This window comes from Neoarius graeffei, chromosome 24 (genome assembly GCF_027579695.1).
Source record: "Neoarius graeffei isolate fNeoGra1 chromosome 24, fNeoGra1.pri, whole genome shotgun sequence".
Classification (NCBI taxonomy): Eukaryota; Metazoa; Chordata; class Actinopteri; order Siluriformes; family Ariidae; genus Neoarius; species Neoarius graeffei.
This window is the reverse complement of record NC_083592.1, coordinates 52,152,304-52,179,457: the sequence shown is the minus strand read 5'-3', so window position 1 is coordinate 52,179,457 and position 27,154 is coordinate 52,152,304. Positions and strand designations below refer to the sequence as shown.

The 27,154-nt window shown below is 42.1% G+C and overlaps 1 protein-coding gene across 1 annotated transcript in view; it reads right to left on the bottom strand.

Annotated features, from left to right (window-relative positions):
• rtn4r (reticulon 4 receptor) overlaps positions 1–3,166 on the bottom strand; it is a 212,881-nt gene extending 209,715 nt beyond the window's left edge. Inside the window, exon 1 of the mRNA XM_060906770.1 lies at positions 2,581–3,166. Coding sequence (XP_060762753.1) covers positions 2,581–2,602 — 22 coding nt within the window. The 5' untranslated portion in view covers positions 2,603–3,166. The remainder of the gene's footprint in view (positions 1–2,580) is intronic.
• Positions 3,167–27,154: the final 23,988 nt, after the last annotated feature.

The following is a 27,154-nucleotide window of genomic DNA, read 5'->3' as shown; positions in this document are numbered from 1 at the left end:
TGTTTTAAGTCATTTAAATTCTGTAAAGCTGCTTTGCGACAATGTTTACTGTTAAAAGCGCTATACAAATAAACTTGATTTGATTTGATTTATTGAACCAGGAACCCTGGAGCTGGAGCTGTAAGGTGAGTGCTACTACCACCATGCTGTCTTCTGTCCATTTTAATGCTCGATCTAAACTTAATAAAGCTAGAAGCTCTAAACCTGATCTCAAAAAAATTAAATAAAAATTAGGACCGCTGGAATTCATCCAATTTTATTCTCAAGAAGCCATATTGAAATGTCCAGTATATCTACTAAGCCTAATCTTTTGTAACAATTGAGTCATGCCAGTTTGCAGGCAGGAGACCATTTTGGCCTATGCTAGGATGCCTAAATCCTACTTCAAGAATGTATTCAAAAGGAAGTAAAGGCCGATTTATACTGATTGGTTGGATGTGGTGGTCCTCATTTCATTAATCGACCATTTCTCGAGCCTGGTTTGTCTCAGGGATGAGATGATTCCTCCAAGTATAAAATTTTCTGCACAGCCACCAGTGTAAGAGGAACTTTGCCAAATATTACAAAAAAAAAAAAAGTGTTCTCATTAAACATTTCACATTGCACCTTTAAAAGTGACATAACTACAAAAAAAACCTTTCCCCCATGTTTAGGGGTGTTTTCACACTTGGTCCCTTTCAGCCATCTAACCGAACTCAGATCGATGACTCAGCATTTTTTGCGCATATGTGAACACTCCAACCGTACCCAAACCCCTTTAAAGCGAACCGAACTGAGACCACCTCAGGTGGTCTCAGTACGGTTTGCTAAAAATCAACGGTACGGTTCGCCTAATCTGTGCATTGTGAACAAAAAGCGCACCGGGTTCACTTCGCCTTTTTCACTGTAGTTTAACCTTCTTCGTTTGCCGTAGTTGGTCACGTGACTGTAGCAGGGAAACTCAACTTCCTTTTGGAACTTACCACAGCCGCTGGAATAAATTTATTTTCCTTAATCCACACTATTTTGATCAAAGAATACAGCAGGGCAAGCATGGCAGCAGACATTTTGATTCAAGAGAAAATTACCCAGAATTCCGTGCACTGGGGGTCTGAGGGCTCTAGAGGACCTGGTGTGAACAGAAAGAGGACTGAGGCCCCATCAAAGCTTAACTGGACCAGAAAGAGAACCCAGTCCTCTTTGTAATAAATTCACAGTGTGAACACAAAAAGAACTGAGTTCTTTTTCTGTTGGTCCACTTTTTGGTCCACTTAAAGAGGACTGAGTCTGGTTCCTTTAAAGGGGACCAGGTGTGAAAACACCCTAGGAGAATCCATCATCTAGCCTCCAGGTGAGAATTAGATCAATTGCTTCACCTCCCACACAGCCTGACCACTCAGCGCTCTTCATCAAATACATGTGTTTGATTAAAGGAGTTTTGTGAATCGAGGACTCAATCCTCCCTCTATCCAAAAAAAAAAAAAAAAAACCCCGACTTGGGCGAGAGCATCTCTTCAGTGTGTTACATAAGAACAGGGTGGAGCTCTGCTGCTTTCCCTTCGCTGTTTCCTTCATGTTTTTATCAGCTTATCATCTTATAGATGCATGCAATCTTGATTTCTGCAAATCAGGCTGACATTGTCCTCTTGCTTGACCTGTTTCCTTGAAAGCCAGGGTTCATAAAGCATACAATAAGACGTTACAGATTAGATGTCGTATCCTTGTGTTGTGTTGTGTTGTGTTGTGTGTTGTGTTGTGCTGAGCTGGGAAAATGAAAAACGAGCCGTGATTCTTGGGTAGCACTTTAATAGGACAGGAGATGAAAACAGGCAGGTTGCCCAGTTTGATGTCTCATTCTCGCTGGAACTAGATATCATAAATGATGAATGTCTGTCCACATACTGCCTCCTAGACTCCCCCACACCCTCCACCCCAACCGCAAAAGCTTGAAACAGTGCTGCGATGATACATAATACATATGCATAATATGCCAAGCTGGCAGTTCAGCAATGCATTTCAGGTGTTTAAAAAAAAAAACAGGGGGTTGTGGGATCAAATCAAGACTCACAAAGGCACCTTTTCTCCCCAGGTGAGACACTGCAACATTTTAACTCCTCGAGTGTTGAATTAACTCATGCATTGCTGAATTAACACCTAAGGAGGAGTTGATTAATGTTGAGTGTTGAGCTCATGCCTTACTGTCGCATTAAAACCCATACTGTTCAGCCTGTGTTTAGAACTTTCCTTGTTCAAGTCTGGAAGTGTTAATTCAGCCTTACAGGAGTGAATTAAACACTGTGAGCGTTTTGCGCTCAGAGCTCGGTGAAGTGTAAATGAGATCCGAGATCGGCGCTAAATCCGCAGAAACGCGTGCGCACGCGCTCCGGGGCGACCAAGCGCGAGTTTTTTTTTTTTTTGCTCATCATTATTTTAATTTATAAAAAAAAAAAAAATTCATGCATTTCGACCTACGTTTCCACTTCGTGCATGTAAACAGAGACAGGTTTATTGTGCATGAGTGATATTTATTATTATAACTCACTCAAGAAATAAACTTCGTTTAAAATAATCGTGCTGTGTAGTATATATTCGGACACTCACCCTCACACAGGAGAGACTTCATGACTGGCGATGATCAGGATAAATCCCTTAAAAAAAAATTCCAGTAATCCCAGCTATAAACGGTCCCGAAGGTCAACTCAGAAGCAGGAAAAACAAATCGGAGAATCCTGGATCCCGCGCGCGCTTGGGGAAGGAAGGAAGGAAAGAAAGCGCGGATTCAGCCAACAGAGGCGCGAGACGGAGAGCAGAGTCTCGCGCCGACGGGTCCGCGCTCAGTCATCGGGCACGCGAGCGCGGCGCTGAGGATCCCGGACCGGAGACCAGACGCAGGTACCGCACACACACACACACACACGCGCGCGCACACGCACACGCACAGAGACGCAGAGGTTCAAACACTCACGAGCCCGGTGTGCTGAAGTGAAAGTGACAGGAGGGAGATAATAATAATAATAATAATAATAATAATAATAATAATAATAATAATAATAATAAATGTCCAGTCTTGTAGTGGAGACTGGAATCCTGAAGGGGTCAGAGGTGATCCAGAGGTGAAAAGGGAATGATGAATGTAGTATTCCAACAAATAATGTCCATGAAAGTAGGAGAGAGGACAGGAGACAAGCAGCGCTGCTGGGAAAGGAAAGAACTGAAGTGAGGGAGGGAGGGAGGGAAAGAGAGAGGAGGGGGAGGGAGGAGATGAGAAAGAGAGGATGGTTAAGAGAGGAATATCGAAGGAGAGAGATGGTGTGTGTGTGTGTGTGTGTGTGTGTGTGTGTGTGTGTGTGAAAGAGAGAGAGAGAGAGAGAGATTGAAAGAGTGAGAGAGGATGTTATGAGAGGGCTACTGAAGGGGGGAGAGAGAGAGGATGGTTAAAAGAGGGATACTGAAGGGGGGAGAGAGAGAGTGTGTGTGTGTGTGTGTGTGTGTGTGTGTGTGTGAGAGAGATTGAAAGAGTGTGAGACAGGATGTTATGAGAGGGCTACTGAAGGGGGGAGAGAGAGAGGATGGTTAAAAGAGGGATACTGAAGGGGAGAGAGAGAGATTGTGTGTGTGTGTGTGTGTGTGTGTGTGTGTGTGTGTGTGTGTGAGAGAGAGAGAGAGAGAGAGAGAGAGAGAGAGAGATTGAAAGAGTGTGAGACAGGATGTTATGAGAGGGCTACTGAAGGAGAGAGAGAGGATGGTTAAGAGAGGGATACTGAAGGGGGGAGAGAGAGATTGTGTGTGTGTGTGTGTGTGTGTGTGTGTGTGTGTGTGTGAGAGAGAGAGAGAGAGAGAGAGAGAGATTGAAAGAGTGTGAGGGAGGATGTTATGAGAGGGCTACTGAAGGAGAGAGAGAGGATGGTTAAAAGAGGGATACTGAAGGAGAGAGAGGAAGGGAGAGAGAGAGGATGGTTAGGAAAGGGATACTGAAGGAGAAAGAGAGGATGGGAGAGAGAGTGAGAGAGAGAGGTATACTGAAGGGGAGAGAGAGAGGATGGGAGAGAGAGAGGTATACTGAAGGGGAGAGAGAGAGGATGGGAGAGAGAGAGGTATACTGAAGGAGAGAGAGAGGATGGGAGAGAGAGAGGTATACTGAAGGAGAGAGAGAGAATGGGAGAGAGAGAGAGGTATACTGAAGGAGAGAGAGAGGATGGGAGAGAGAGAGAGAGGTATACTGAAGGAGAGAGAGAGGATGGGAGAGAGAGAGAGGTATACTGAAGGAGAGAGAGAGGATGGGAGAGAGAGAGAGAGAGAGAGAGGTATACTGAAGGAGAGAGAGAGGATGGGAGAGAGAGAGAGGTATACTGAAGGAGAGAGAGAGGATGGGAGAGAGAGAATGGTAGAGAGAGAGAGGGAATGGTTAAAAGAGCGATACTGAAGGAGAGAGACAGAGAGGATGGTTGGGAGAGAGAGGGGGATGGTTAAGAGAGGGATACTGAAAGAGAGAGAGATAGAGAGAGAGGATGGTTAAAAGAGGGATACTGAAGGGGAGAGAGAGTGAGAGTGATGATGATGATGATGGTTTAAACAGGAATACTCAGAGGAGGGGTAGTTAACAGAGGAATACTCAGAGGAGGGGTAGTTAACAGAGGAATACTCAGAGGAGGGGTAGTTAACAGAGGAATACTCAGAGGAGGGGTAGTTAACAGAGGAATACTCAGAGGAGGGGTAGTTAACAGAGGAATACTCAGAGGAGGGGTAGTTAACAGAGGAATACACAGAGGAGGGGTAGTTAACAGAGGAATACTCAGAGGAGGGGTAGTTAACAGAGGAATACTCAGAGGAGGGGTAGTTAACAGAGGAATACTCAGAGGAGGGGTAGTTAACAGAGGAATACTCAGAGGAGGGGTAGTTAACAGAGGAGGGGTAGTTAACAGAGGAATACTCAGAGGAGGGGTAGTTAACAGAGGAATACTCAGAGGAGGGGTAGTTAATAGAGGAATACTCAGAGGAGGGGTAGTTAACAGAGGAATACACAGAGGAGGGGTAGTTAACAGAGGAATACTCAGAGGAGGGGTAGTTAACAGAGGAATACTCAGAGGAGGGGTAGTTAACAGAGGAATACACAGAGGAGGGGTAGTTAACAGAGGAGGGGTAGTTAACAGAGGAATACTCAGAGGAGGGGTAGTTAACAGAGGAATACTCAGAGGAGGGGTAGTTAATAGAGGAATACTCAGAGGAGGGGTAGTTAACAGAGGGATACTCAGAGGAGGGGTAGTTAACAGAGGAATACACAGAGGAGGGGTAGTTAACAGAGGAATACTCAGAGGAGGGGTAGTTAACAGAGGAATACTCAGAGGAGGGGTAGTTAACAGAGGAATACACAGAGGAGGGGTAGTTAACAGAGGAGGGGTAGTTAACAGAGGAATACACAGAGGATGGGTAGTTAACAGAGGAATACTCAGAGGAGGGGTAGTTAACAGAGGAATACTCAGAGGAGGGGTAGTTAACAGAGGAATACACAGAGGAGGGGTAGTTAACAGAGGAATACACAGAGGAGGGGTAGTTAACAGAGGAATACACAGAGGAGGGGTAGTTAACAGAGGAATACACAGAGGAGGGGTAGTTAACAGAGGAATACTCAGAGGAGGGGTAGTTAACAGAGGAATACTCAGAGGAGGGGTAGTTAACAGAGGAATACTCAGAGGAGGGGTAGTTAACAGAGGAATACACAGAGGAGGGGTAGTTAACAGAGGAGGGGTAGTTAACAGGAATACTCAGAGGAGGGGTAGTTAACAGAGGAATACTCAGAGGAGGGGTAGTTAACAGAGGAATACACAGAGGAGGGGTAGTTAACAGAGGAATACTCAGAGGAGGGGTAGTTAACAGAGGAATACTCAGAGGAGGGGTAGTTAACAGAGGAATACTCAGAGGAGGGGTAGTTAACAGAGGAATACTCAGAGGAGGGGTAGTTAACAGAGGAGGGGTAGTTAACAGAGGAATACTCAGAGGAGGGGTAGTTAACAGAGGAATACTCAGAGGAGGGGTAGTTAATAGAGGAATACTCAGAGGAGGGGTAGTTAACAGAGGGATACTCAGAGGAGGGGTAGTTAACAGAGGAATACACAGAGGAGGGGTAGTTAACAGAGGAATACTCAGAGGAGGGGTAGTTAACAGAGGAATACTCAGAGGAGGGGTAGTTAACAGAGGAATACACAGAGGAGGGGTAGTTAACAGAGGAGGGGTAGTTAACAGAGGAATACACAGAGGAGGGGTAGTTAACAGAGGAATACACAGAGGAGGGGTAGTTAACAGAGGAATATACAGAGGAGGGGTAGTTAACAGAGGAATACTCAGAGGAGGGGTAGTTAACAGGAATACACAGAGGAGGGGTAGTTAACAGGACTACTCAGAGGAGGGGTAGTTAACAGAGGAATACTCAGAGGAGGGGTAGTTAACAGAGGAATACACAGAGGAGGGGTAGTTAACAGAGGAATACTCAGAGGAGGGGTAGTTAACAGAGGAATACTCAGAGGAGGGGTAGTTAACAGAGGAATACTCAGAGGAGGGGTAGTTAACAGAGGAATACACAGAGGAGGGGTAGTTAACAGAAGAATACACAGAGGAGGGGTAGTTAACAGAGGAATACACAGAGGAGGGGTAGTTAACAGAGGAATACTCAGAGGAGGGGTAGTTAACAGAGGAATACACAGAGGAGGGGTAGTTAACAGAGGAGGGGTAGTTAACAGAGGAATACACAGAGGAGGGGTAGTTAACAGAGGAATACTCAGAGGAGGGGTAGTTAACAGAGGAATACACAGAGGAGGGGTAGTTAACAGAGGAGGGGTAGTTAACAGAGGAATACTCAGAGGAGGGGTAGTTAACAGAGGAATACTCAGAGGAGGGGTAGTTAACAGAGGAATACTCAGAGGAGGGGTAGTTAACAGAGGAATACTCAGAGGAGGGGTAGTTAACAGAGGAGGGGTAGTTAACAGAGGAATACTCAGAGGAGGGGTAGTTAACAGAGGAATACTCAGAGGAGGGGTAGTTAACAGAGGAATACTCAGAGGAGGGGTAGTTAACAGAGGAATACTCAGAGGAGGGGTAGTTAACAGAGGAGGGGTAGTTAACAGAGGAATACACAGAGGAGGGGTAGTTAACAGAGGAATACTCAGAGGAGGGGTAGTTAACAGAGGAATACACAGAGGAGGGGTAGTTAACAGAGGAGGGGTAGTTAACAGAGGAATACTCAGAGGAGGGGTAGTTAACAGAGGAATACTCAGAGGAGGGGTAGTTAACAGAGGAATACTCAGAGGAGGGGTAGTTAACAGAGGAATACTCAGAGGAGGGGTAGTTAACAGAGGAGGGGTAGTTAACAGAGGAATACTCAGAGGAGGGGTAGTTAACAGAGGAATACTCAGAGGAGGGGTAGTTAATAGAGGAATACTCAGAGGAGGGGTAGTTAACAGAGGAATACACAGAGGAGGGGTAGTTAACAGAGGAATACTCAGAGGAGGGGTAGTTAACAGAGGAATACTCAGAGGAGGGGTAGTTAACAGAGGAATACACAGAGGAGGGGTAGTTAACAGAGGAGGGGTAGTTAACAGAGGAATACTCAGAGGAGGGGTAGTTAACAGAGGAATACTCAGAGGAGGCGTAGTTAATAGAGGAATACTCAGAGGAGGGGTAGTTAACAGAGGGATACTCAGAGGAGGGGTAGTTAACAGAGGAATACACAGAGGAGGGGTAGTTAACAGAGGAATACTCAGAGGAGGGGTAGTTAACAGAGGAATACTCAGAGGAGGGGTAGTTAACAGAGGAATACACAGAGGAGGGGTAGTTAACAGAGGAGGGGTAGTTAACAGAGGAATACACAGAGGAGGGGTAGTTAACAGAGGAATACTCAGAGGAGGGGTAGTTAACAGAGGAATACACAGAGGAGGGGTAGTTAACAGAGGAATACACAGAGGAGGGGTAGTTAACAGAGGAATACACAGAGGAGGGGTAGTTAACAGAGGAATACACAGAGGAGGGGTAGTTAACAGAGGAATACTCAGAGGAGGGGTAGTTAACAGAGGAATACTCAGAGGAGGGGTAGTTAACAGAGGAATACTCAGAGGAGGGGTAGTTAACAGAGGAATACACAGAGGAGGGGTAGTTAACAGAGGAGGGGTAGTTAACAGAGGAGGGGTAGTTAACAGGAATACTCAGAGGAGGGGTAGTTAACAGAGGAATACTCAGAGGAGGGGTAGTTAACAGAGGAATACACAGAGGAGGGGTAGTTAACAGAGGAATACTCAGAGGAGGGGTAGTTAACAGAGGAATACTCAGAGGAGGGGTAGTTAACAGAGGAATACTCAGAGGAGGGGTAGTTAACAGAGGAATACTCAGAGGAGGGGTAGTTAACAGAGGAGGGGTAGTTAACAGAGGAATACTCAGAGGAGGGGTAGTTAACAGAGGAATACTCAGAGGAGGGGTAGTTAATAGAGGAATACTCAGAGGAGGGGTAGTTAACAGAGGGATACTCAGAGGAGGGGTAGTTAACAGAGGAATACACAGAGGAGGGGTAGTTAACAGAGGAATACTCAGAGGAGGGGTAGTTAACAGAGGAATACTCAGAGGAGGGGTAGTTAACAGAGGAATACACAGAGGAGGGGTAGTTAACAGAGGAGGGGTAGTTAACAGAGGAATACACAGAGGAGGGGTAGTTAACAGAGGAATACACAGAGGAGGGGTAGTTAACAGAGGAATATACAGAGGAGGGGTAGTTAACAGAGGAATACTCAGAGGAGGGGTAGTTAACAGGAATACACAGAGGAGGGGTAGTTAACAGGACTACTCAGAGGAGGGGTAGTTAACAGAGGAATACACAGAGGAGGGGTAGTTAACAGAGGAATACTCAGAGGAGGGGTAGTTAACAGAGGAATACTCAGAGGAGGGGTAGTTAACAGAGGAATACACAGAGGAGGGGTAGTTAACAGAGGAATACTCAGAGGAGGGGTAGTTAACAGAGGAATACACAGAGGAGGGGTAGTTAACAGAGGAATACTCAGAGGAGGGGTAGTTAACAGAGGAATACACAGAGGAGGGGTAGTTAACAGAGGAATATTCAGAGGAGGGGTAGTTAACAGAGGAGGGGTTGTTAACAGAGGAATACACAGAGGAGGGGTAGTTAACAGAGGAATACACAGAGGAGGGGTAGTTAACAGAGGAGGGGTAGTTAACAGAGGAATACACAGAGGAGGGGTAGTTAACAGAGGAATACACAGAGGAGGGTAGTTAACAGAGGAGGGGTAGTTAACAGAGGAATACTCAGAGGAGGGGTAGTTAACAGAGGAATACTCAGAGGAGGGGTAGTTAACAGAGGAATACACAGAGGAGGGGTAGTTAACAGAGGAATACTCAGAGGAGGGGTAGTTAACAGAGAAATACTCAGAGGAGGGGTAGTTAACAGAGGAATACTCAGAGGAGGGGTAGTTAACAGAGGAATACACAGAGGAGGGGTAGTTAACAGAAGAATACACAGAGGAGGGGTAGTTAAGAGAGGAATACACAGAGGAGGGGTAGTTAACAGAGGAATACTCAGAGGAGGGGTAGTTAACAGAGGAATACACAGAGGAGGGGTAGTTAACAGAGGAATACACAGAGGAGGGGTAGTTAACAGAGGAATACACAGAGGAGGGGTAGTTAACAGAAGAATACACAGAGGAGGGGTAGTTAACAGAGGAATACACAGAGGAGGGGTAGTTAACAGAGGAATACACAGAGGAGGGGTAGTTAACAGAGGAATACACAGAGGAGGGGTAGTTAACAGAGGAATACACAGAGGAGGGGTATTTAACAGAGGAATACTCAGAGGAGGGGTAGTTAACAGAGGAATACTCAGAGGAGGGGTAGTTAACAGAGGAATACACAGAGGAGGGGTAGTTAACAGAGGAATACACAGAGGAGGGGTAGTTAACAGAGGAATACTCAGAGGAGGGGTAGTTAACAGAGGAGGGGTAGTTAACAGAGGAATACTCAGAGGAGGGGTAGTTAACAGAGGAATACTCAGAGGAGGGGTAGTTAACAGAGGAATACTCAGAGGAGGGGTAGTTAACAGAGGAATACTCAGAGGAGGGGTAGTTAACAGAGGAGGGGTAGTTAACAGAGGAATACTCAGAGGAGGGGTAGTTAACAGAGGAATACTCAGAGGAGGGGTAGTTAATAGAGGAATACTCAGAGGAGGAGTAGTTAACAGAGGGATACTCAGAGGAGGGGTAGTTAACAGAGGAATACTCAGAGGAGGGGTATTTAACAGAGGAATACTCAGAGGAGGGGTAGTTAACAGAGGAATACTCAGAGGAGGGGTAGTTAACAGAGGAATACACAGAGGAGGGGTAGTTAACAGAGGAGGGGTAGTTAACAGAGGAATACACAGAGGAGGGGTAGTTAACAGAGGAATACACAGAGGAGGGGTAGTTAACAGAGGAATATACAGAGGAGGGGTAGTTAACAGAGGAATACTCAGAGGAGGGGTAGTTAACAGGAATACACAGAGGAGGGGTAGTTAACAGGACTACTCAGAGGAGGGGTAGTTAACAGAGGAATACACAGAGGAGGGGTAGTTAACAGAGGAATACTCAGAGGAGGGGTAGTTAACAGAGGAATACTCAGAGGATGGGGTAGTTAACAGAGGAATACACAGAGGAGGGGTAGTTAACAGAGGAATACTCAGAGGAGGGGTAGTTAACAGAGGAATACTCAGAGGAGGGGTAGTTAACAGAGGAATACACAGAGGAGGGGTAGTTAACAGAGGAATATTCAGAGGAGGGGTAGTTAACAGAGGAGGGGTAGTTAACAGAGGAATACACAGAGGAGGGGTAGTTAACAGAGGAATACACAGAGGAGGGGTAGTTAACAGAGGAGGGGTAGTTAACAGAGGAATACACAGAGGAGGGGTAGTTAACAGAGGAATACACAGAGGAGGGTAGTTAACAGAGGAGGGGTAGTTAACAGAGGAATACTCAGAGTAGGGGTAGTTAACAGAGGAATACTCAGAGTAGGGGTAGTTAACAGAGGAATACTCAGAGGAGGGGTAGTTAACAGAGGAATACACAGAGGAGGGTAGTTAATAGAGGAATACTCAGAGGAGGGGTAGTTAACAGAGGAATACTCAGAGGAGGGGTAGTTAACAGAGGAATACACAGAGGAGGGGTAGTTAACAGAAGAATACACAGAGGAGGGGTAGTTAACAGAGGAATACACAGAGGAGGGGTAGTTAACAGAGGAATACTCAGAGGAGGGGTAGTTAACAGAGGAATACTCAGAGGAGGGGTAGTTAACAGAGGAATACACAGAGTAGGGGTAGTTAACAGAGGAATACTCAGAGGAGGGGTAGTTAACAGAGGAATACTCAGAGGAGGGGTAGTTAACAGAGGAGGGGTAGTTAACAGAGGAGGGGTAGTTAACAGAGGAATACACAGAGGAGGGGTAGTTAACAGAGGAGGGGTAGTTAACATGAATACTCAGAGGAGGGGTAGTTAACAGAGGAATACTCAGAGGAGGGGTAGTTAACAGAGGAATACACAGAGGAGGGGTAGTTAACAGAGGAATACACAGAGGAGGGGTAGTTAACAGAGGAATACTCAGAGGAGGGGTAGTTAACAGAGGAATACTCAGAGGAGGGGTAGTTAACAGAGGAATACTCAGAGGAGGGGTAGTTAACAGAGGAATACTCAGAGGAGGGGTAGTTAACAGAGGAATACTCAGAGGAGGGGTAGTTAACAGAGGAATATTCAGAGCAGGGGTAGTTAACAGAGGAATATACAGAGGAGGGGTAGTTAACAGAGGAATACACAGAGGAGGGGTAGTTAACAGAGGAATACTCAGAGGAGGGGTAGTTAACAGAGGAATATTCAGAGGAGGGGTAGTTAACAGAGGAATATACAGAGGAGGGGTAGTTAACAGAGGAATATACAGAGGAGGGGTAGTTAACAGAGGAATACACAGAGTGAAAGAGACACAAAAGTGTTAAAAAGGAGTGATGGTGATGGTTGAGAAAGGAATCTTTCGAGGGACTGAAATGGTCTGTTAGAAGAGGAATACAGAGAAAGACAGATGAGTGTTCTAGAGGAGTGCGTATAAACAGAGAGTGTGTGAGAGATAGAGGGTGGGAAGAGAGAGAAAGATGAATGTTTTACAGCAGCCATGGAGTGCTAATGAATCTTTCATGATTTTCGTGATGTTCGTTTGGATAACAGCACAGCAAACACGTCTTCACCTCCATACACCAAGACTCATGCAGACGCTGTGATTTAACTGATTGCGCTGTGTAATGGACTCTGCTGATAGGGTCAGAGTCCACGGTCCACACCCACTTATCAGCTGGTCTGGAGTGAAAACTGTGAATTTATAAGGCTTATGAGTGAGATGGTCAAAAAGTTGAAATGAAAGGGCGAAGGAATTCAACAGCAGTTTATTACCTGAATAATATATAAATTATTAGGAAAGTGATTAATGACTAGGGGATGTGATCCGGCCCGACATGAAGCAGAGTTACTGTTACCACCACAAACATGATTATTTTTTAATAACAGCTTGTGGACCATCCACTATACAAGTCCCTGTAAATGAGTTATTACTATAGAAACTACTATAGACTACAGCATATAGACTATAGACTGTAATATCTGTATATTATGGAAATCAGAATTGAGAATCCAACAGTGCTGAAGGATCAGTGATTATACAGTATAACACACCAGCTGCACTTTTCCAATAAAGCTCTCAGGATGAAGGAATCATCAAGGAAAGGCTTGCTGAAGTTGTTCTTATAATTTTGATGCAGTGCAATAAAAGGTCATTTTAGTTCATTCCACTTTTTTGTTAAAGTCTGATGGCATCCATGAACGATCAGGCAGAAACTGACTACTGTGATAACCATGTATTCTTCTCTCTGGAAAAGTAGTTCCACATCTGGAAAAGATGAATTGTTCCAATTTTAGAGCTCTATAAAAGACCTTTGACAAAGAAATTCTTCTGTGAAAGCTTTTACAAAAAAAAAAGGTTTGCATAAATGCTTATTGACCAGTAGGCTGGTCTTCTTCACTAAAATTCTTGTGGTAATTGCACAGGAAATTGTAAAGCCACTGTAGAAAATGTTCTTTCTCTTAAGTTTTTTTTCTTTTTCCACTTTCTTTCTTTCTTTCTTTCTTTCTTTCTTTCTTTCTTTCTTTCTTTCTTTCTTTCTTTCTTTCAGCACTTTCATAATTTTTGAGTTTCTTCATTTTTCTCTCTTTCAGTCTCAACTTTTTTATTTCAACTTCTTTCTATTTCTTCAGTTTTTTATTTCTCCACTTTCTTCACATTTCTTTCTTTCTTTTTTCATATTTGTCTTTCTTTCTTTCTTTCTTTCTTTCTTTCTTTCTTTCAGCATTTTCATATTTTTTATTAGTTTCTTCATTTTTCTCTCTTTCAGTCTCAATTTCTTTTTTATTTCAACTTCTTTCTTTCTTTCTTTTTCTTTCAGCATTTTCATAATTTTTATTAGTTTCTTCATTTTTCTCTCTTTCAGTCTCAAGTTCTTTTTTATTTCAACTTTCTTTCTTTTTTCATATTTGTCTTTCTTTCATTTCTTTCTTTCTTTACTTTCTTCATATTTCTTTCTTTCAGCATTTTCATAATTTTTATTAGTTTCTTCATTTTTCTCTCTTTCAGTCTCAAGTTCTTTTTTATTTCAACTTTCTTTCTTTCTTTTTTCATATCTTTCTTTCTTTCTTTCTTTCTTTCTTTCTTTCTTTCTTTCTTTCTTCATATTTCTTTCAGCATTTTCATAATTTTTATTAGTTTCTTCATTTTTCTCTCTTTCAGTCTCAAGTTCTTTTTTATTTCAACTTTCTTTCTTTTTTCATATTTGTCTTTCTTTCTTTCATTTCTTTCTTTCTTTACTTTCTTCATATTTCTTTCTTTCAGCATTTTAATAATTTTTATTAGTTTCTTCATTTTTCTCTCTTTCAGTCTCAAGTTCTTTTTTATTTCAACTTTCTTATTCTTTCAGCATTTTCATAATTTTTATTAGTTTCTTCATTTTTCTCTCTCTTTCAGTCTCAAGTTCTTTTTTATTTCAACTTTCTTTCTTTTTCATATCTTTCTTTCTTTCTTTCTTTCTTTCTTTCTTTACTTTCTTCATATTTCTTTCAGCATTTTCATAATTTTTATTAGTTTCTTCATTTTTCTCTTTCAGTCTCAATTTCTTTTTTATTTCAACTTCTTTCTTTTTTTCTTTCAGCATTTTCATAATTTTTATTAGTTTCTTCATTTTTCTCTCTCTTTCAGTCTCAAGTTCTTTTTTATTTCATCTTTCTTTCTTTCTTTCTTTCTTTCTTTCTTTCTTTCTTTCTTTCTTTCTTTCTTTCTTTCTTTCTTTCCTTCCTGAGTTTTTCTTTTTTCTTTCTTTCTCTGTTTTTTCTCTGCTCCCCCTCTCCCAAAGCCCATACTTTAGTCTTGCTGTATAGTTGGACAGGGAGTTGTGAGGACAAGATTCGAGGAAGTGCCACCTGTACATCACTCCTGAGTTTATTTTTCACAAATTCTCTCTCTCTCTCTTTTAATTTTCCAGGAAACGTGAAGGCTGACGCATGCTTTCTCTAAGAACCCAGCAGGAATCCAGCCAACCACAATTGTTCCTTATGCTGCCTCACAGGGCACTGGAATGTAGCTCACTCCAAGGAAAGCACTATCTGCCCTCTTCCACATACATGAGTTCACAGATGCCTGTGATTGACTAGTGTTGCTTTGATTGACAGTGGAGAGACAGAATGTTTTCCCTCCCACCATTAACACTTCTTAAATGAGCCAAGCAACACAATGGAATCTACAATGGAAAGCGAGCCATTTTGCTGATTATCCAAGCTAGCAGCAAAGTTACATATCATCTAAGTCCTTTATAAAACACCCCCCCTCCCTCCCTCCCTCCCTCCCTCCCTCCCTGTATTTCCCCCATCTGTGCCACGTCAACAAATGAGTGGCTGAAAAAATGAGCCTGCCAGCATTCTTCATAGGAGCTTCAAGTAACTCTACATAATTTAATAGGCTATGCATGATGGACAAAAATAGGCCATGATGGTAGCTCACTGAACAAAATTAAAAAAAAAAATCATATTGATTGCTGGAAACCACAATGATTCACCTTCAATCAACTTTACTTGGTCAATTGCCATGAGGTCCCTCTGGTCTTGGTGGCCTCTTCCAATTAAATTTAGGCAGAGTGATTTGGTAAGTGTTTCCAAGCCTGCAGGGTCAACGTGGTCCTGAAAGGATTTACCATAGGTGATTCAGTCCACAGTGCAGTCCCAGAAGAAGTTGTATTATGAATTAGCAATCATAGCAACATGGGCAACAAGGTGTTGATGGGAATTTTGGATCATCAACCAGATTAATGCACTGCACTGCACTCCAGATCAAGTTTTATTCATTACAGATCCCTTGGTCCCCCAGTCTACCCTCAGGCTCTTGGAATGAACCGTACTGATTTTGGTTAGCTAAATTTGCAGATATTCCATAACAATAAATGTAAGCGTAAATGGATAAAAGTACAGTGTGTCTGCCTTCATTAAAGAAAATGGAAGCATTGGCAAATCGCTGTGCTATAAGAGAAGCAAAACTCTTGGTATTATTTGAAAACTAGCAACATTAGCAACATTCAGTCCTTCTTCTACTGTAGGTTCTTCATGTCTGATACACACCAAGGACATTTTTATCTCCAAAATGTTATCAATTAAAATGGACACACAGTACATGTAGTCTGCATTGCTTGTATTGGCTATTCTGATTGGGTCCAGTTATACACTCTATAAAAGCAAGGGTTCTTGAATGGGTAATGGTTTAATTCTGGCTTTCTACTTAGACCCAGTTTGAAATAAGAAACCCTCAGTTGTAGGGTTCTATTTAGAACCTTTCAGGCCTCCCCCAATGGCTATGGTGGTAGATTGGATTATTTACTGGCATTGTGGATGGCCTATATAATTCAAGCCATTTTTGTGTTAATTTGTCCAAAAGTGGATGCGATACTGATGCCTATAGTCTTGGAAAAGAGTTCTGAATGGTGAACATTAATTGCTTTGACATGACATGACAGGAAGCCAAAGGGAAGCCAAGGGGAAGCCAAGGCCTAGTGGTTAGAGAAGCAGCTTTGGGACCAAAAGGTCACTGGCTCAATTCCCTGGAGAAGCCATGGCCTAATGGTTAGAGAAGCAGCTTTGGGACCAAAAGGTTGCTAGTTTGATTCCCTAGACCAGCAGGAATGGCTGACATGCCCTTCAGCAAGACACCTAACCCCAAACTGCTCCCCAGGCTGCCCTGGGTATGTTGTAGGTCACTCTGGATAAGAGTGTCTGCTACCGTAAATGCCATTCATTAATAGCTGTCTAACAGCATTATATATATATATATTTTTTTTAATATGTTGTTGGGTTCTATTTAGACTCTTTAAGGACTTCCACAATGAAAATCTGTAGGGATGAGTAGGAATGTTTTTATTGCCATTTTTGATGACTGTATTCCAAAATATTCTCTTGAGTCGTGCATGTTTTATATATATAATATAAAATCTCCTTTTTTTAAACTCCTCAATAAGCCAAACCACATAAATTTATTTTAAATGGTGGAATTCTCATTTAATTCACAAATTAAATTCCCATTAACTAACTTCATGCTTTCTTGTATAAAATTGCTCAGTATAACACATAACATCATGATGAGTATTCTATTCTAGCAGCAGAAATTAAAACTGGTTGACAATTACAGTTCTCTAACTTAATCCAACCCTGAATCATGTGGCTCATAGGTTAATTGCTTATTTTTCTGTTTTGAGTATTTTTCTGTTAGGAGGTGTTCAGCAAAATGTCCAAAATGCAAACTGACACCAGGAAGAAAATGAATTAGCCAGGGAAACTGAAGGGATCCCTGGGAAATCTGTACTGTAACTCATTCTTGAGCACAATACGCCCCCCAGTGACGAGAGGACGAGAGAGAGAGAGAGAGAGAGAGAGGGAAGAGAAACAGAAAGAGAGCTGAAGCACTTACAATAAAAGAGCCTGATATTGAAATATTTAACACACGGGCTAAATATCAAAATGGGTTCCTACACTGTACGGTAGAATGATGGCTCCTATGTCCTGTGTAGTGCGCTATATGTCCTACACACTGCTGTTTGGGACGTATTCGTTGATCAGTAAATGACTAACCCCCTCAAAGCATGAATGAAAAACGTCAAGCACCACTGGAATATTGGAAATCCTACGGCAAATATTCTTGAATATGAGAACGTTGACTCATTTTCTATAGCAGCAGTTCTGACAGTTTCGACTGCAATGCGAATCACAGGTTTACATTAATGCCATCGTTCTAATGTGTTGTCGTTTCTATGGTAACAGTGTACTTGGCTCAGTAATATGCCAAGCTTCATTTTTAAGTGATGACTGGAACTAAGTCATTTTGCAGGTACTGAACAACATCAAACGTAACTATAAATGGATTAAAAATAATTATTTAATATTTTTGTTGTGGTATAAGAGGAATTAAGCACTTTAGGAGGTGCTGTAAAAGGAATATAAGCAGCTCTAGGTAGATTATTTTCCTTGAGTATAAATACGGAGGTGATTATCGAAAATTGCATGACCTGTTTGGTTGAGATATTCAGACTATTTCTTGATAATCACCTCAGCAAAATGGCGGCCAATTGTTTCGTCACCGTAAGTGAGGAAGAATTACAAATTATGAAAAAAATATGCTGTTCCTAAAAGCACTAAAGATTCTACGAAGGTTGGTCTAAAACTATTCAAAGGTAAGGTGGGATTGTGATTTATTTTATCGATTTCAAAACAAAGTATTTCATGGGACTCGCATAGATAAGTGACACAAGTCTGCACGCTTTACATTTGTTTGCTGCTATTGAAGATTGAAATAAGTGATTTTTTTTTTAAATACGATTATTTTTTTTAAATCACCAGTGTATTTATACAAAAACAATTATTTGCCTCAGGCTCTGTGAATATCGGTGATTATTATACATACAGGACACTTTTTCAATGGAATAAAAACATGTTCTATTCCCTTCTAGTGGATTTCATTCATTTGGTTTGATAGCATGCAATATTGTTAGCATATCGCTTATCCTACACTACCGTTCAAAAGTTTGGGGTCACTTTGAAATGTCCTTATTTTTGAAAGAAAAGCACTGTTCTTTTCAATGAAGATCACTTTAAACTAATCAGAAATCCACTCTATACATTGCTAATGTGGTAAATGACTATTCTAGCTGCAAACATCTGGTTTTTGGTGCAATATCTCCATAGGTGTATAGAGGCCCATTTCCAGCAACTCTCACTCCAGTGTTCTAATGGTACAATGTGTTTGCTCATTGCCTCAGAAGGCTAATGGATGATTAGAAAACCCTTGTACAATCATGTTAGCACAGCTGAAAACAGTTGAGCTCTTTAGAGAAGCTATAAAACTGACCTTCCTTTGAGCAGATTGAGTTTCTGGAGCATCACATTTGTGGGGTCGATTAAATGCTCAAAATGGCCAGAAAAATGTCTTGACTATATTTTCTATTCATTTTACAACTTATGGTGGTAAATAAAAGTGTGACTTTTCATGGAAAACACAAAATTGTCTGGGTGACCCCACACTTTTGAACGGTAGTGTACGTATATTATGTCACTCTACCCAGTGGAGAATGAGCGTTGAATATGGTTTAAAATATTGCATGGTGGTCAGGATAACATGATGTCACACGTTGGAGCTGATGCAAATATTCAATGAGAACGTTTTCTGTTATGCATGTGCAGAAGCATCTCTTTGTTCGCCGGCGGCGCCCGCAGTAAATTGTCGCAGTGAATTGAAAATGCCATAAGGTATGTAATGCATGTAAAATTTCCGCGCTAGCGAACGACTGTGACAGTTTGTCCACAAACATGGCCGCCAGTTTTGCAAAGCCCTTTTGTTTTGAACAACTGCACTGTAACAATTAACTACTACCAAAAGTAACTTTGAAGTTGAACTGTCAACCTGTATATAGCCTGGATATAAGTTGGGATGTTGTTCAGGCTTTCTGGAGTTGGACCTGGAGTTTTTATTGTTTGAACTTTGACTTTTTACGTGTACCCGTACATTGGATTGACAGGATATTGAATTACATTGGCTCAGAATCAGCTTTGGATATTGGTAAGTAACCCCCCTGTTCTTAACTTTTTGTAAAATCTATAATTGTTCCATCGCACGTGTATGCATAATAATACGAATAATATTGGCTGGCTTTTTCATGGTATATCAGATATATTCCATTCAGCTACTCGTCTTCGACTTGTTCAATATCATGCTTGTTGAATGGAATATATTTGATATACCATGAAAAAAAGCCAGCTAATATTATTTAAATAATAATATTCACCAAGATTCACCTCGCCTTCAGCAAATAATTGTAAAATAACACCACCATCATTGTGTTTTATTCCTTCCCGAGGAAAGCTAAAAGCCCTAACAATCCATAACACTTGAGAAACCCTTTGAGTGTAGATGGTTAGATTGGGATTTGTTTCACTCATAAGACACTTTGGATAAAAGCACCTGATAAATTAATGATTTCCGATCAGTACTGTTGCTGGTGTGCTTGAGAACAATACACTCTTAGACAAAATTGGGTTTCTTAAAGGTTCATCACAGGGTCAAGAGTTTTATCCTTTTTTTGATAGGAAACCTTCTCTTGTAGGATTCTATATCAAACCTTGAAAACTGTACTGGCTTTCAGATTTTTCGACTGTAGGTCATGAAAAGAATTTTCTCCAACACCCAATTATTTTTGTTTAGTGGATTAAAAGCTGCTGAATTCGAATCACAGACCTCCAATTTTTCTAGTTTTTTTTTAAATAGAACAATTAATGAATTTAGAGCCACATGGCCCTAAATTGTCCGATATTTTTTCCTGCTTCACCAAGATACTACGTCATGCATCATATGGTGGGCTTTCCCCGTTCGCGCAAGGCATTGTGGGATACAAATTTGAAACAGGAGAGAAAAATGGAGGATGTGAGTGTGCGAATGAAATGTGAAAGACCGACTACAGTAACGGAAAGCAAGAAGAAAAGACATTATGTTATATACGAAGGAAAGGAAATACAGGACCAAACTAATAAATATCGGCGGTCAGTGAGCACCTCGGTGTGATCAGCTGTTCGTTTAGCAACAAGATGATGTAATTGTCAGTGCACGGTCAAAGGTAAACCTGCGCATCCGCACACGGACTTCCTCTGTCTGCTCGACTGCGCGAAGCAAGAAATTTCATGCACATTATTTGCTCGGGAATCTCCTCAAATTAAATAACTTCCCAGCCACAGAATGACCTGATATTTTGTGAGATATTACATAAATAAACATATATCACAATGACCACATTTCAGAGGGAACTAAATTTCACAGATTTTATGAAATCGAAAGGCCATCTACGGTACTTTTAAGGATTCTACCAGATCGATAAACTCAAGAAGCATCCAGAAAACGTACCACATAGATCCTCCATAAGAAGACCTTCCAAAGTGTGTAGAGAACAGCTTTCCATCTGTTATGACCACCAAAACCAAGTTTCTTCACATCTGAAAGGGGTTCTGCTTTTATCTAAGAACGTTGTCTGATGGGGAAACCCAATGTTATTGGGTTCTGCATTGAAGAGATTCAGTAGAGGAACCTTGTTTGAGGCATTGGCTTTCAATCTTTCAGTCCTGTAAACAAATCCACATTCTCGAAGCTAGCATTATACGTAACTTCTGTCCACATACTGTAGCACATTTGGTTAGTTGAAGCGCCAATGCATTTATTTTCATTGATTCAATTCCACTAAGCACTGAAGGAACCAATTCCAGGAACACTGGGTGTGAGGTGGGAATACACCCTGGATGGTACACCAGTCGATCACACCATAAATTCACACCTAATGCCAAGTTTGCTTTTCCCAGTGTTTTGGAGAAATGGGAGGAAATCCATGCAGCCCACAGGGACACTGGGAGAACATATGAAACTCCAGACAGTCACCTGAGCTCAGGATCAAACTAAACCATTACACAACATAATATTTAGTCACAGCATCATTATTGCTGAACAAAAGCAATTCGTACTGTTGAGCTGCTGCTTTTCAATGCTGCTAGTCATGCTATTGCATGGAAATCTACCCATACTGTATTTCGGATAACAATAGATCAAAGCATGCTGTGAAGTCTTTGAGTTACAGTAAGCAGCACATCTGCTTGAAGTAAGTCTGGGATGACAGACCGTATCGATATCTCCTCTTCCAGTGCTTTCAAAGAGCTAAAAGAGTGTCTTGTTACCGTTGATCTTTAACACATACTCATGATGAGTGACTCACCAGACTAAATAACAATTATTCAGGAAACACAGACAAAGTTTATTTGTCACATGCACACTCATCTCATCTCATTATCTCTAGCCGCTTTATCCTTCTACAGGGTCGCAGGCAAGCTGGAGCCTATCCCAGCTGACTACGGGCGAAAGGCAGGGTACACCCTGGACAAGTCGCCAGGTCATCACAGGGCTGACACATAGACACAGACAACCATTCACACTCACATTCACACCTACAGTCAATTTAGAGTCACCAGTTAACCTAACCTGCATGTCTTTGCACTGTGGGGGAAACCGGAGCACCCAGAGGAAACCCACGCGGACACGGGGAGAACATGCAAACTCCACACAGAAAGGCCCTCGCCGGCCCCGGGGCTCGAACCCAGGACCTTCTTGCTGTGAGGCGACAGCGCTAACCACTACACCACCATGCCGCCCCGTGCACACTCAAGCACAGTGAAATTCATCTTCTGCATTCAACCCATCTGAAGCGGTGAACACATGCACACCCACCCACAGCAGTGAGCAGTTAGGGAGTTAGGTACCTTGCTCAAGGGCACTTCAGCCCAAGGCCACCCCATGTTTAAAGATTTTTTGGGGGCTTTTTTGCACCTTTATTGGATAGGACAGTGTAGAGACAGGAAATGAGCGGGAGAGAGAGACAGGGAGGGATCGGGAAATGATCTCGGGCTGGAATCGAACCCGGGTCCCCGGATTTATGGTATGGCGCCAAGTGGACATCGCCTACCAGATCCGTATTTAATTAAAGAGTGGACGGACGATGTTAGTAAGTTCCCTGGTATACAATGGCCAGATATATACTCGTACCTTATTGACAAGACTTCAGTGTACACCCACGAAACACTTCGTGCCTACAAGTCTTTAGACGCATATGATTATGTTATGTGCGGGCATGTACAACTTGATTAACAATGGGACATTCATATTCATTTTGTTTTAATCAAATTATGCCAGTGATGTGATGGCAATGTGGCTTTAGCTACAACAGCAAATACCAACACTAAACAGCAATTTGCAGGAGGTAATGGCGTGAAAGGAATGATAGTGTAAAGAGTGCAGCTAAGAGAAATCAGAGCTGCGTAAAAAGCGAGAGGCAGAGAGCAGAAATGAAACCGATCGGGGCGGGAGCTAGGTTAGAGCAGTCAACGTAAGTTGGCATTTAGAGTGAGGGCACACAATTTTACCTTTCCATCCTTGCTTTAAAATTGTGATTTTCGGCATACACAAATAATGATGGCACAAAATCTGGACTGCTTGAGTCAAGCAAGACCTCTCCTACAAACAAAACTGCATGCAAAGCTAAGTTAACATGCTAACAATATTCATTATATTGTGTAACTATGACCCAGCTAATCAGACAAACGTTACCAAAGTATTTTGCTACATCAATAAACGAAGACTAGAAAGAATAAAAAAGAAAGATTTAATAAATAGCCTGATCTTCTTACCTGTGATAAAGTGGGCGCTGCAAACCCGCGCATTTTTGATAGTGCTTTCATCCCAGTCTACACGTTTGATGGCTTGTAGCCATAGACGTCGGCGATTTTTTTGGAATGGGTGAGATCCTGCTGGAATTCTGAACATTTGAACCCCATCACTGCTATGATTCTGACACCTGACAACAAAACTAGGCATTTCTGAGTCTTTTTTGAGTCCAGGCTGCGCGTGCAATTTCCTCTTACGTATGAATGACGTTTACTGCGAAGGGGTCTATAGGAAGGCCCCTGCTGGCCACTGGGCTTGAGCCCAGAACCTTCCCGCTGTGAGGCGACAGTGTTAACCACTACACCACCATGCTGCCCTGTTCATATGTCATGTTCAGAAACAAACTAACGTTAATGGTGCTAAATTACCTGGAGAGAAGCCCCTAAGATTGTCCGCTTTGCTTATACAGACTTCTCGTGCAGTGGGAAAAAATACACTGCTATGTGTTCCATATGTAGAAGAACTATCGAGGAGACGACGGGGACAACCTCAAACTTTAGTCGTCATTTGGCAAGACTCCACGCAGAGAAGGAAGTGACACACTATGTTCATTGCTCTGTTGATAGCGGGACTTGCTTGCTGACTGATGAACTAGCTAGTGTTAACCTTCTCTCATGTTATTTGCCCTGTTGATCGCGGGGCTTGTGCCAAACTCAAATCCGATCAGTAGTAGACTCAGCTCGGACTCGACTCGGCTCAATACTGGACTTGAATCAGACTTGACTCAAAATTTTCTTTAATGACTTGGACTTGACTCAGACTTGAACACTGGGGACTTGAAGTTCACTGACTCGACTACAACACTGTCATACACGCTATAAAAATGAGCCATATGCTTGTTACAATTGTTCGTGTTTACATACTACACCAGAAAAAAGGGGGAAACAATGTCTGATCTGTTCATGTCACTTGTCATTAAAAAAAAACTGTTTAGATCGCTTTTGATTCACATTGGACCCACTGACATAAATGCACTAATTGTTTTTTATGAGACTTGAAAGATTATCTTTAGAGTATGCTCAAGTAACTGACACACAAATCCATTTTTTTCTCTAACAACAAAACTACAAGGAAAAGAAATAATTAATAATTCAGTGAATTAGTTGTTTATAATATAGAAGGCTTTAGATCTAAATAATAAAAAAAACTGCCAAGTTTGTAGTCCTTGAGGGTTTTTTAATGTTTATTTGATTTTTTTTTTTTTGTCCAAGCATCGCCCAAACTGATAATCACATCATCAGTTTTTCTTTGGCTAATCAGATACAAGTCAGGCCACCACTCCTGCCAGAACAGTTGGGGTTAGGTGCCTTGCTCAAGGGCACTTCAGCCAGTCCTGCTGGACCAGGGAATTGAACAGGCAAGCTTCTGGTCCCAAAGCTGCTTCTCTAATCTCGAGGCCATGGCTGTCCCATAGATTCATAGATTTGCTTTGAATTAATATCTGATTTGAGATTATTTAATATCAAGGGCATTGACTTAAGCCACAGCACAGGATTAACTTTTTTCCTTCCAAAACATCCATTTGTACATGAGTGTACATTAGCGCTGTAAACTGTTTATGGTGCGGTAGAGTATTTAAACGGAACAGGGAATATGAATTAAGTGAAAGCTAGACTCCAAGTGTGTGAAACTGTCAAAGATCATCTCATTATCATTATCTGTAGCCACTTTATCCTGTTCTACAGGGTCGCAGGCAAGCTGGAGCCTATCCCAGCTGACTACGGGCGAAAGGCGGGGTACACCCTGGACAAGTCGCCAGGTCATCACAGGGCTGACACATAGACACAGACAACCATTCACACTCACACCTATGCTCAATTTAGAGTCACCAGTTAACCTAACCTGCATGTCTTTGGACTGTGGAGGAAACCGGAGCACCCGGAGGAAACCCACGCGGACACGGGGAGAACATGCAAACTCCACACAGAAAGGCCCTCGCCGGCCACGGGGCTCAAACCCGGACCTTCTTGCTGTGAGGTGACAGCGCTAACCACTACACCACCGTGCCACCTGTCAAAGATCAATGTTTATCAAATATTTAACTGTTATTCCATGAAATCGAGTCGTATATGAGCTGATGAGGCGCGTAGCACCGAGTTGGCTATAATCCATGTATGAAGAGACTGAGTGGAATAACTGTTTTATTCTATCCACATTCACTGGATTTTGAGAAACAGAGCATTTTTATTTAGATTTTTTTGCAAATTCGATAAATAAAAACTTTATACAAAACATCCAACAAAATCATTTCTGCTGAGATTGAAAACAAACCAGCGAAATAACAGGAACAATCTGTGAAAAATGCTATCATCATAATTCTTGAAAAATAAAAAAAAAGATATGTTCTTACCATCAAATGCTTTTATTCTGTATTTTGTTGCTTTTTGTATTTTGGGGGGTTTTGTTTTCAAGTAGAGTTTTTATTTTGTCCTCGATTGGTTCAGCAACACGCTTCGCCATTTTGTTTTTCTCTACTCACAGTATATGAGTTGATATCCTAGTAGTAGAGTAGCCAATCAGAGCGCGTGATTACTCATATCCAGTGAATGTGGATAGAATAATAGTAAATGTAAAATTAAGAAATAAAACGCAATGGCAAGCCCTTACAGGAAAATATGAAACAACAACTCACCAAGCTGAAGTGGTTTATGTCTCTTATATCACAAAAGTTGTTCACATTAACCATTTTTATGTATTAAAAAATGACACATTGCAGTTTCTATCCATTCATAGTCACACATCATGTTGTTGAATGCCTGAAAAATAGCTTCATTCTTGTTCTCATTTACAATGTATGCAATAGTAGCTATAAGCAACCATTCTCTGACTAGCCTCTCTTTTTGGGCTTCTTTTTTTAGCTTTACAACAAGCATGTTAATATAAAAGTTGTGATTTGCAACCAGAATTAGTGTCAGAGCTGCTGCTGTAGGAAATTAATCAACACCTTCTGACCAAACTGAATTGAGAATTCAACAGTGCAGCACTGTGGTTGAAATAAAATGTAATATATTGTATAGTGATCTTCTTCTTCCAGCTTGTCCCACTTATGTGTGTGGGGTCACTGCCATGTCATATTAATTGGAGCATAGTTTTACACTGGATGCCCTTCCTGCCACAACCCTCCCATTTCCAGGCTTGGAACCAACCATTCACACAGTCCAAAGACATGCAGTTAGGTTAATTGGCAATTTAGAGAAGCCATTTAACCTGACTGCATGTCTCTGGACTGTGGGGGAGACCAGAGCACCCAGAGGAAACCCACGCAGACACAGGGAGAACATGCAAACTCCACACAGAAAGGCCCCTATCGGCCACTGGGCTCGAACCCAGAAAATTCTTGCTGTGAGGCAATAATGCTAACCATTGCACCACCATACCACCCAATAAATCACATAGTGATGTTAATTGTAAATAGTTGCATATGTTTCTAGCCCTGTGATGATCTGGCAACTTGTCCAGAGTGTACCCCACCTCTTGCCCATAGTCAGCTGGGATAGGCTCCAGCTTGTCCGCAACCCTGCACAGGATAAGCGGTTATGGATAATGGATGGATGGATATGTTCCTTCTGAGGATAACACAAAGGTACAGTGGTGCTTGAAAGTTTGTGAACCCTTTAGAATTTTCTATGTTTCTGCATAAATATGACCTAAAACATCAACAGACTTTCACACAAGTCCTAAAAGTAGATAAAGAGAACACAGTTAAAAAAATGAGACAAAAATATTCTATTTGGTCATTTATTTATTGAGGAAAATGATCCAATATTACATATGTATGAGTGGCAAAAGTATGTGAACCTTTGCTTTCAGTATCTGGTGTGACCCCCTTGTGCAGAAATAACTGCAACTAAACATTTCCTGTCATGGTCCTACCTGTGGGCTTCTCTCTTCAGGTAACATCTCCACTCAGCATTACCAGCCACGCCTGCTCTCACTTCCTCTTATTAACTTTCAGTGACTGTCATTGGCTGTTGCCGATCACCTGCTTCCCCCCTGTGTGTATTTAAGCTACAGTTCTCCCAAGCCTCAGTGTCAGATCGTCTGCAACTTCCAGCGTGATAACCTGCTCTGTGTTCCTACTACTCTGACTCCTGACGATATTCTGTTCCGTCTGACTCTGTCTGCTCTCCAGCCCCGGTAACCTGATCTGCCTTCTGTCCTGTCGACTCTGCCTCTTGCCTGCCTCTCCTGTACCTTCGCCTGATCTCCAGCTCGCCCAGCCCTGCTGCTCACCTGCCTCTCCATCTGCCTGGTGTGAGCAGCCCTGCCTGGAGCCCTACTCTTCTGCCCT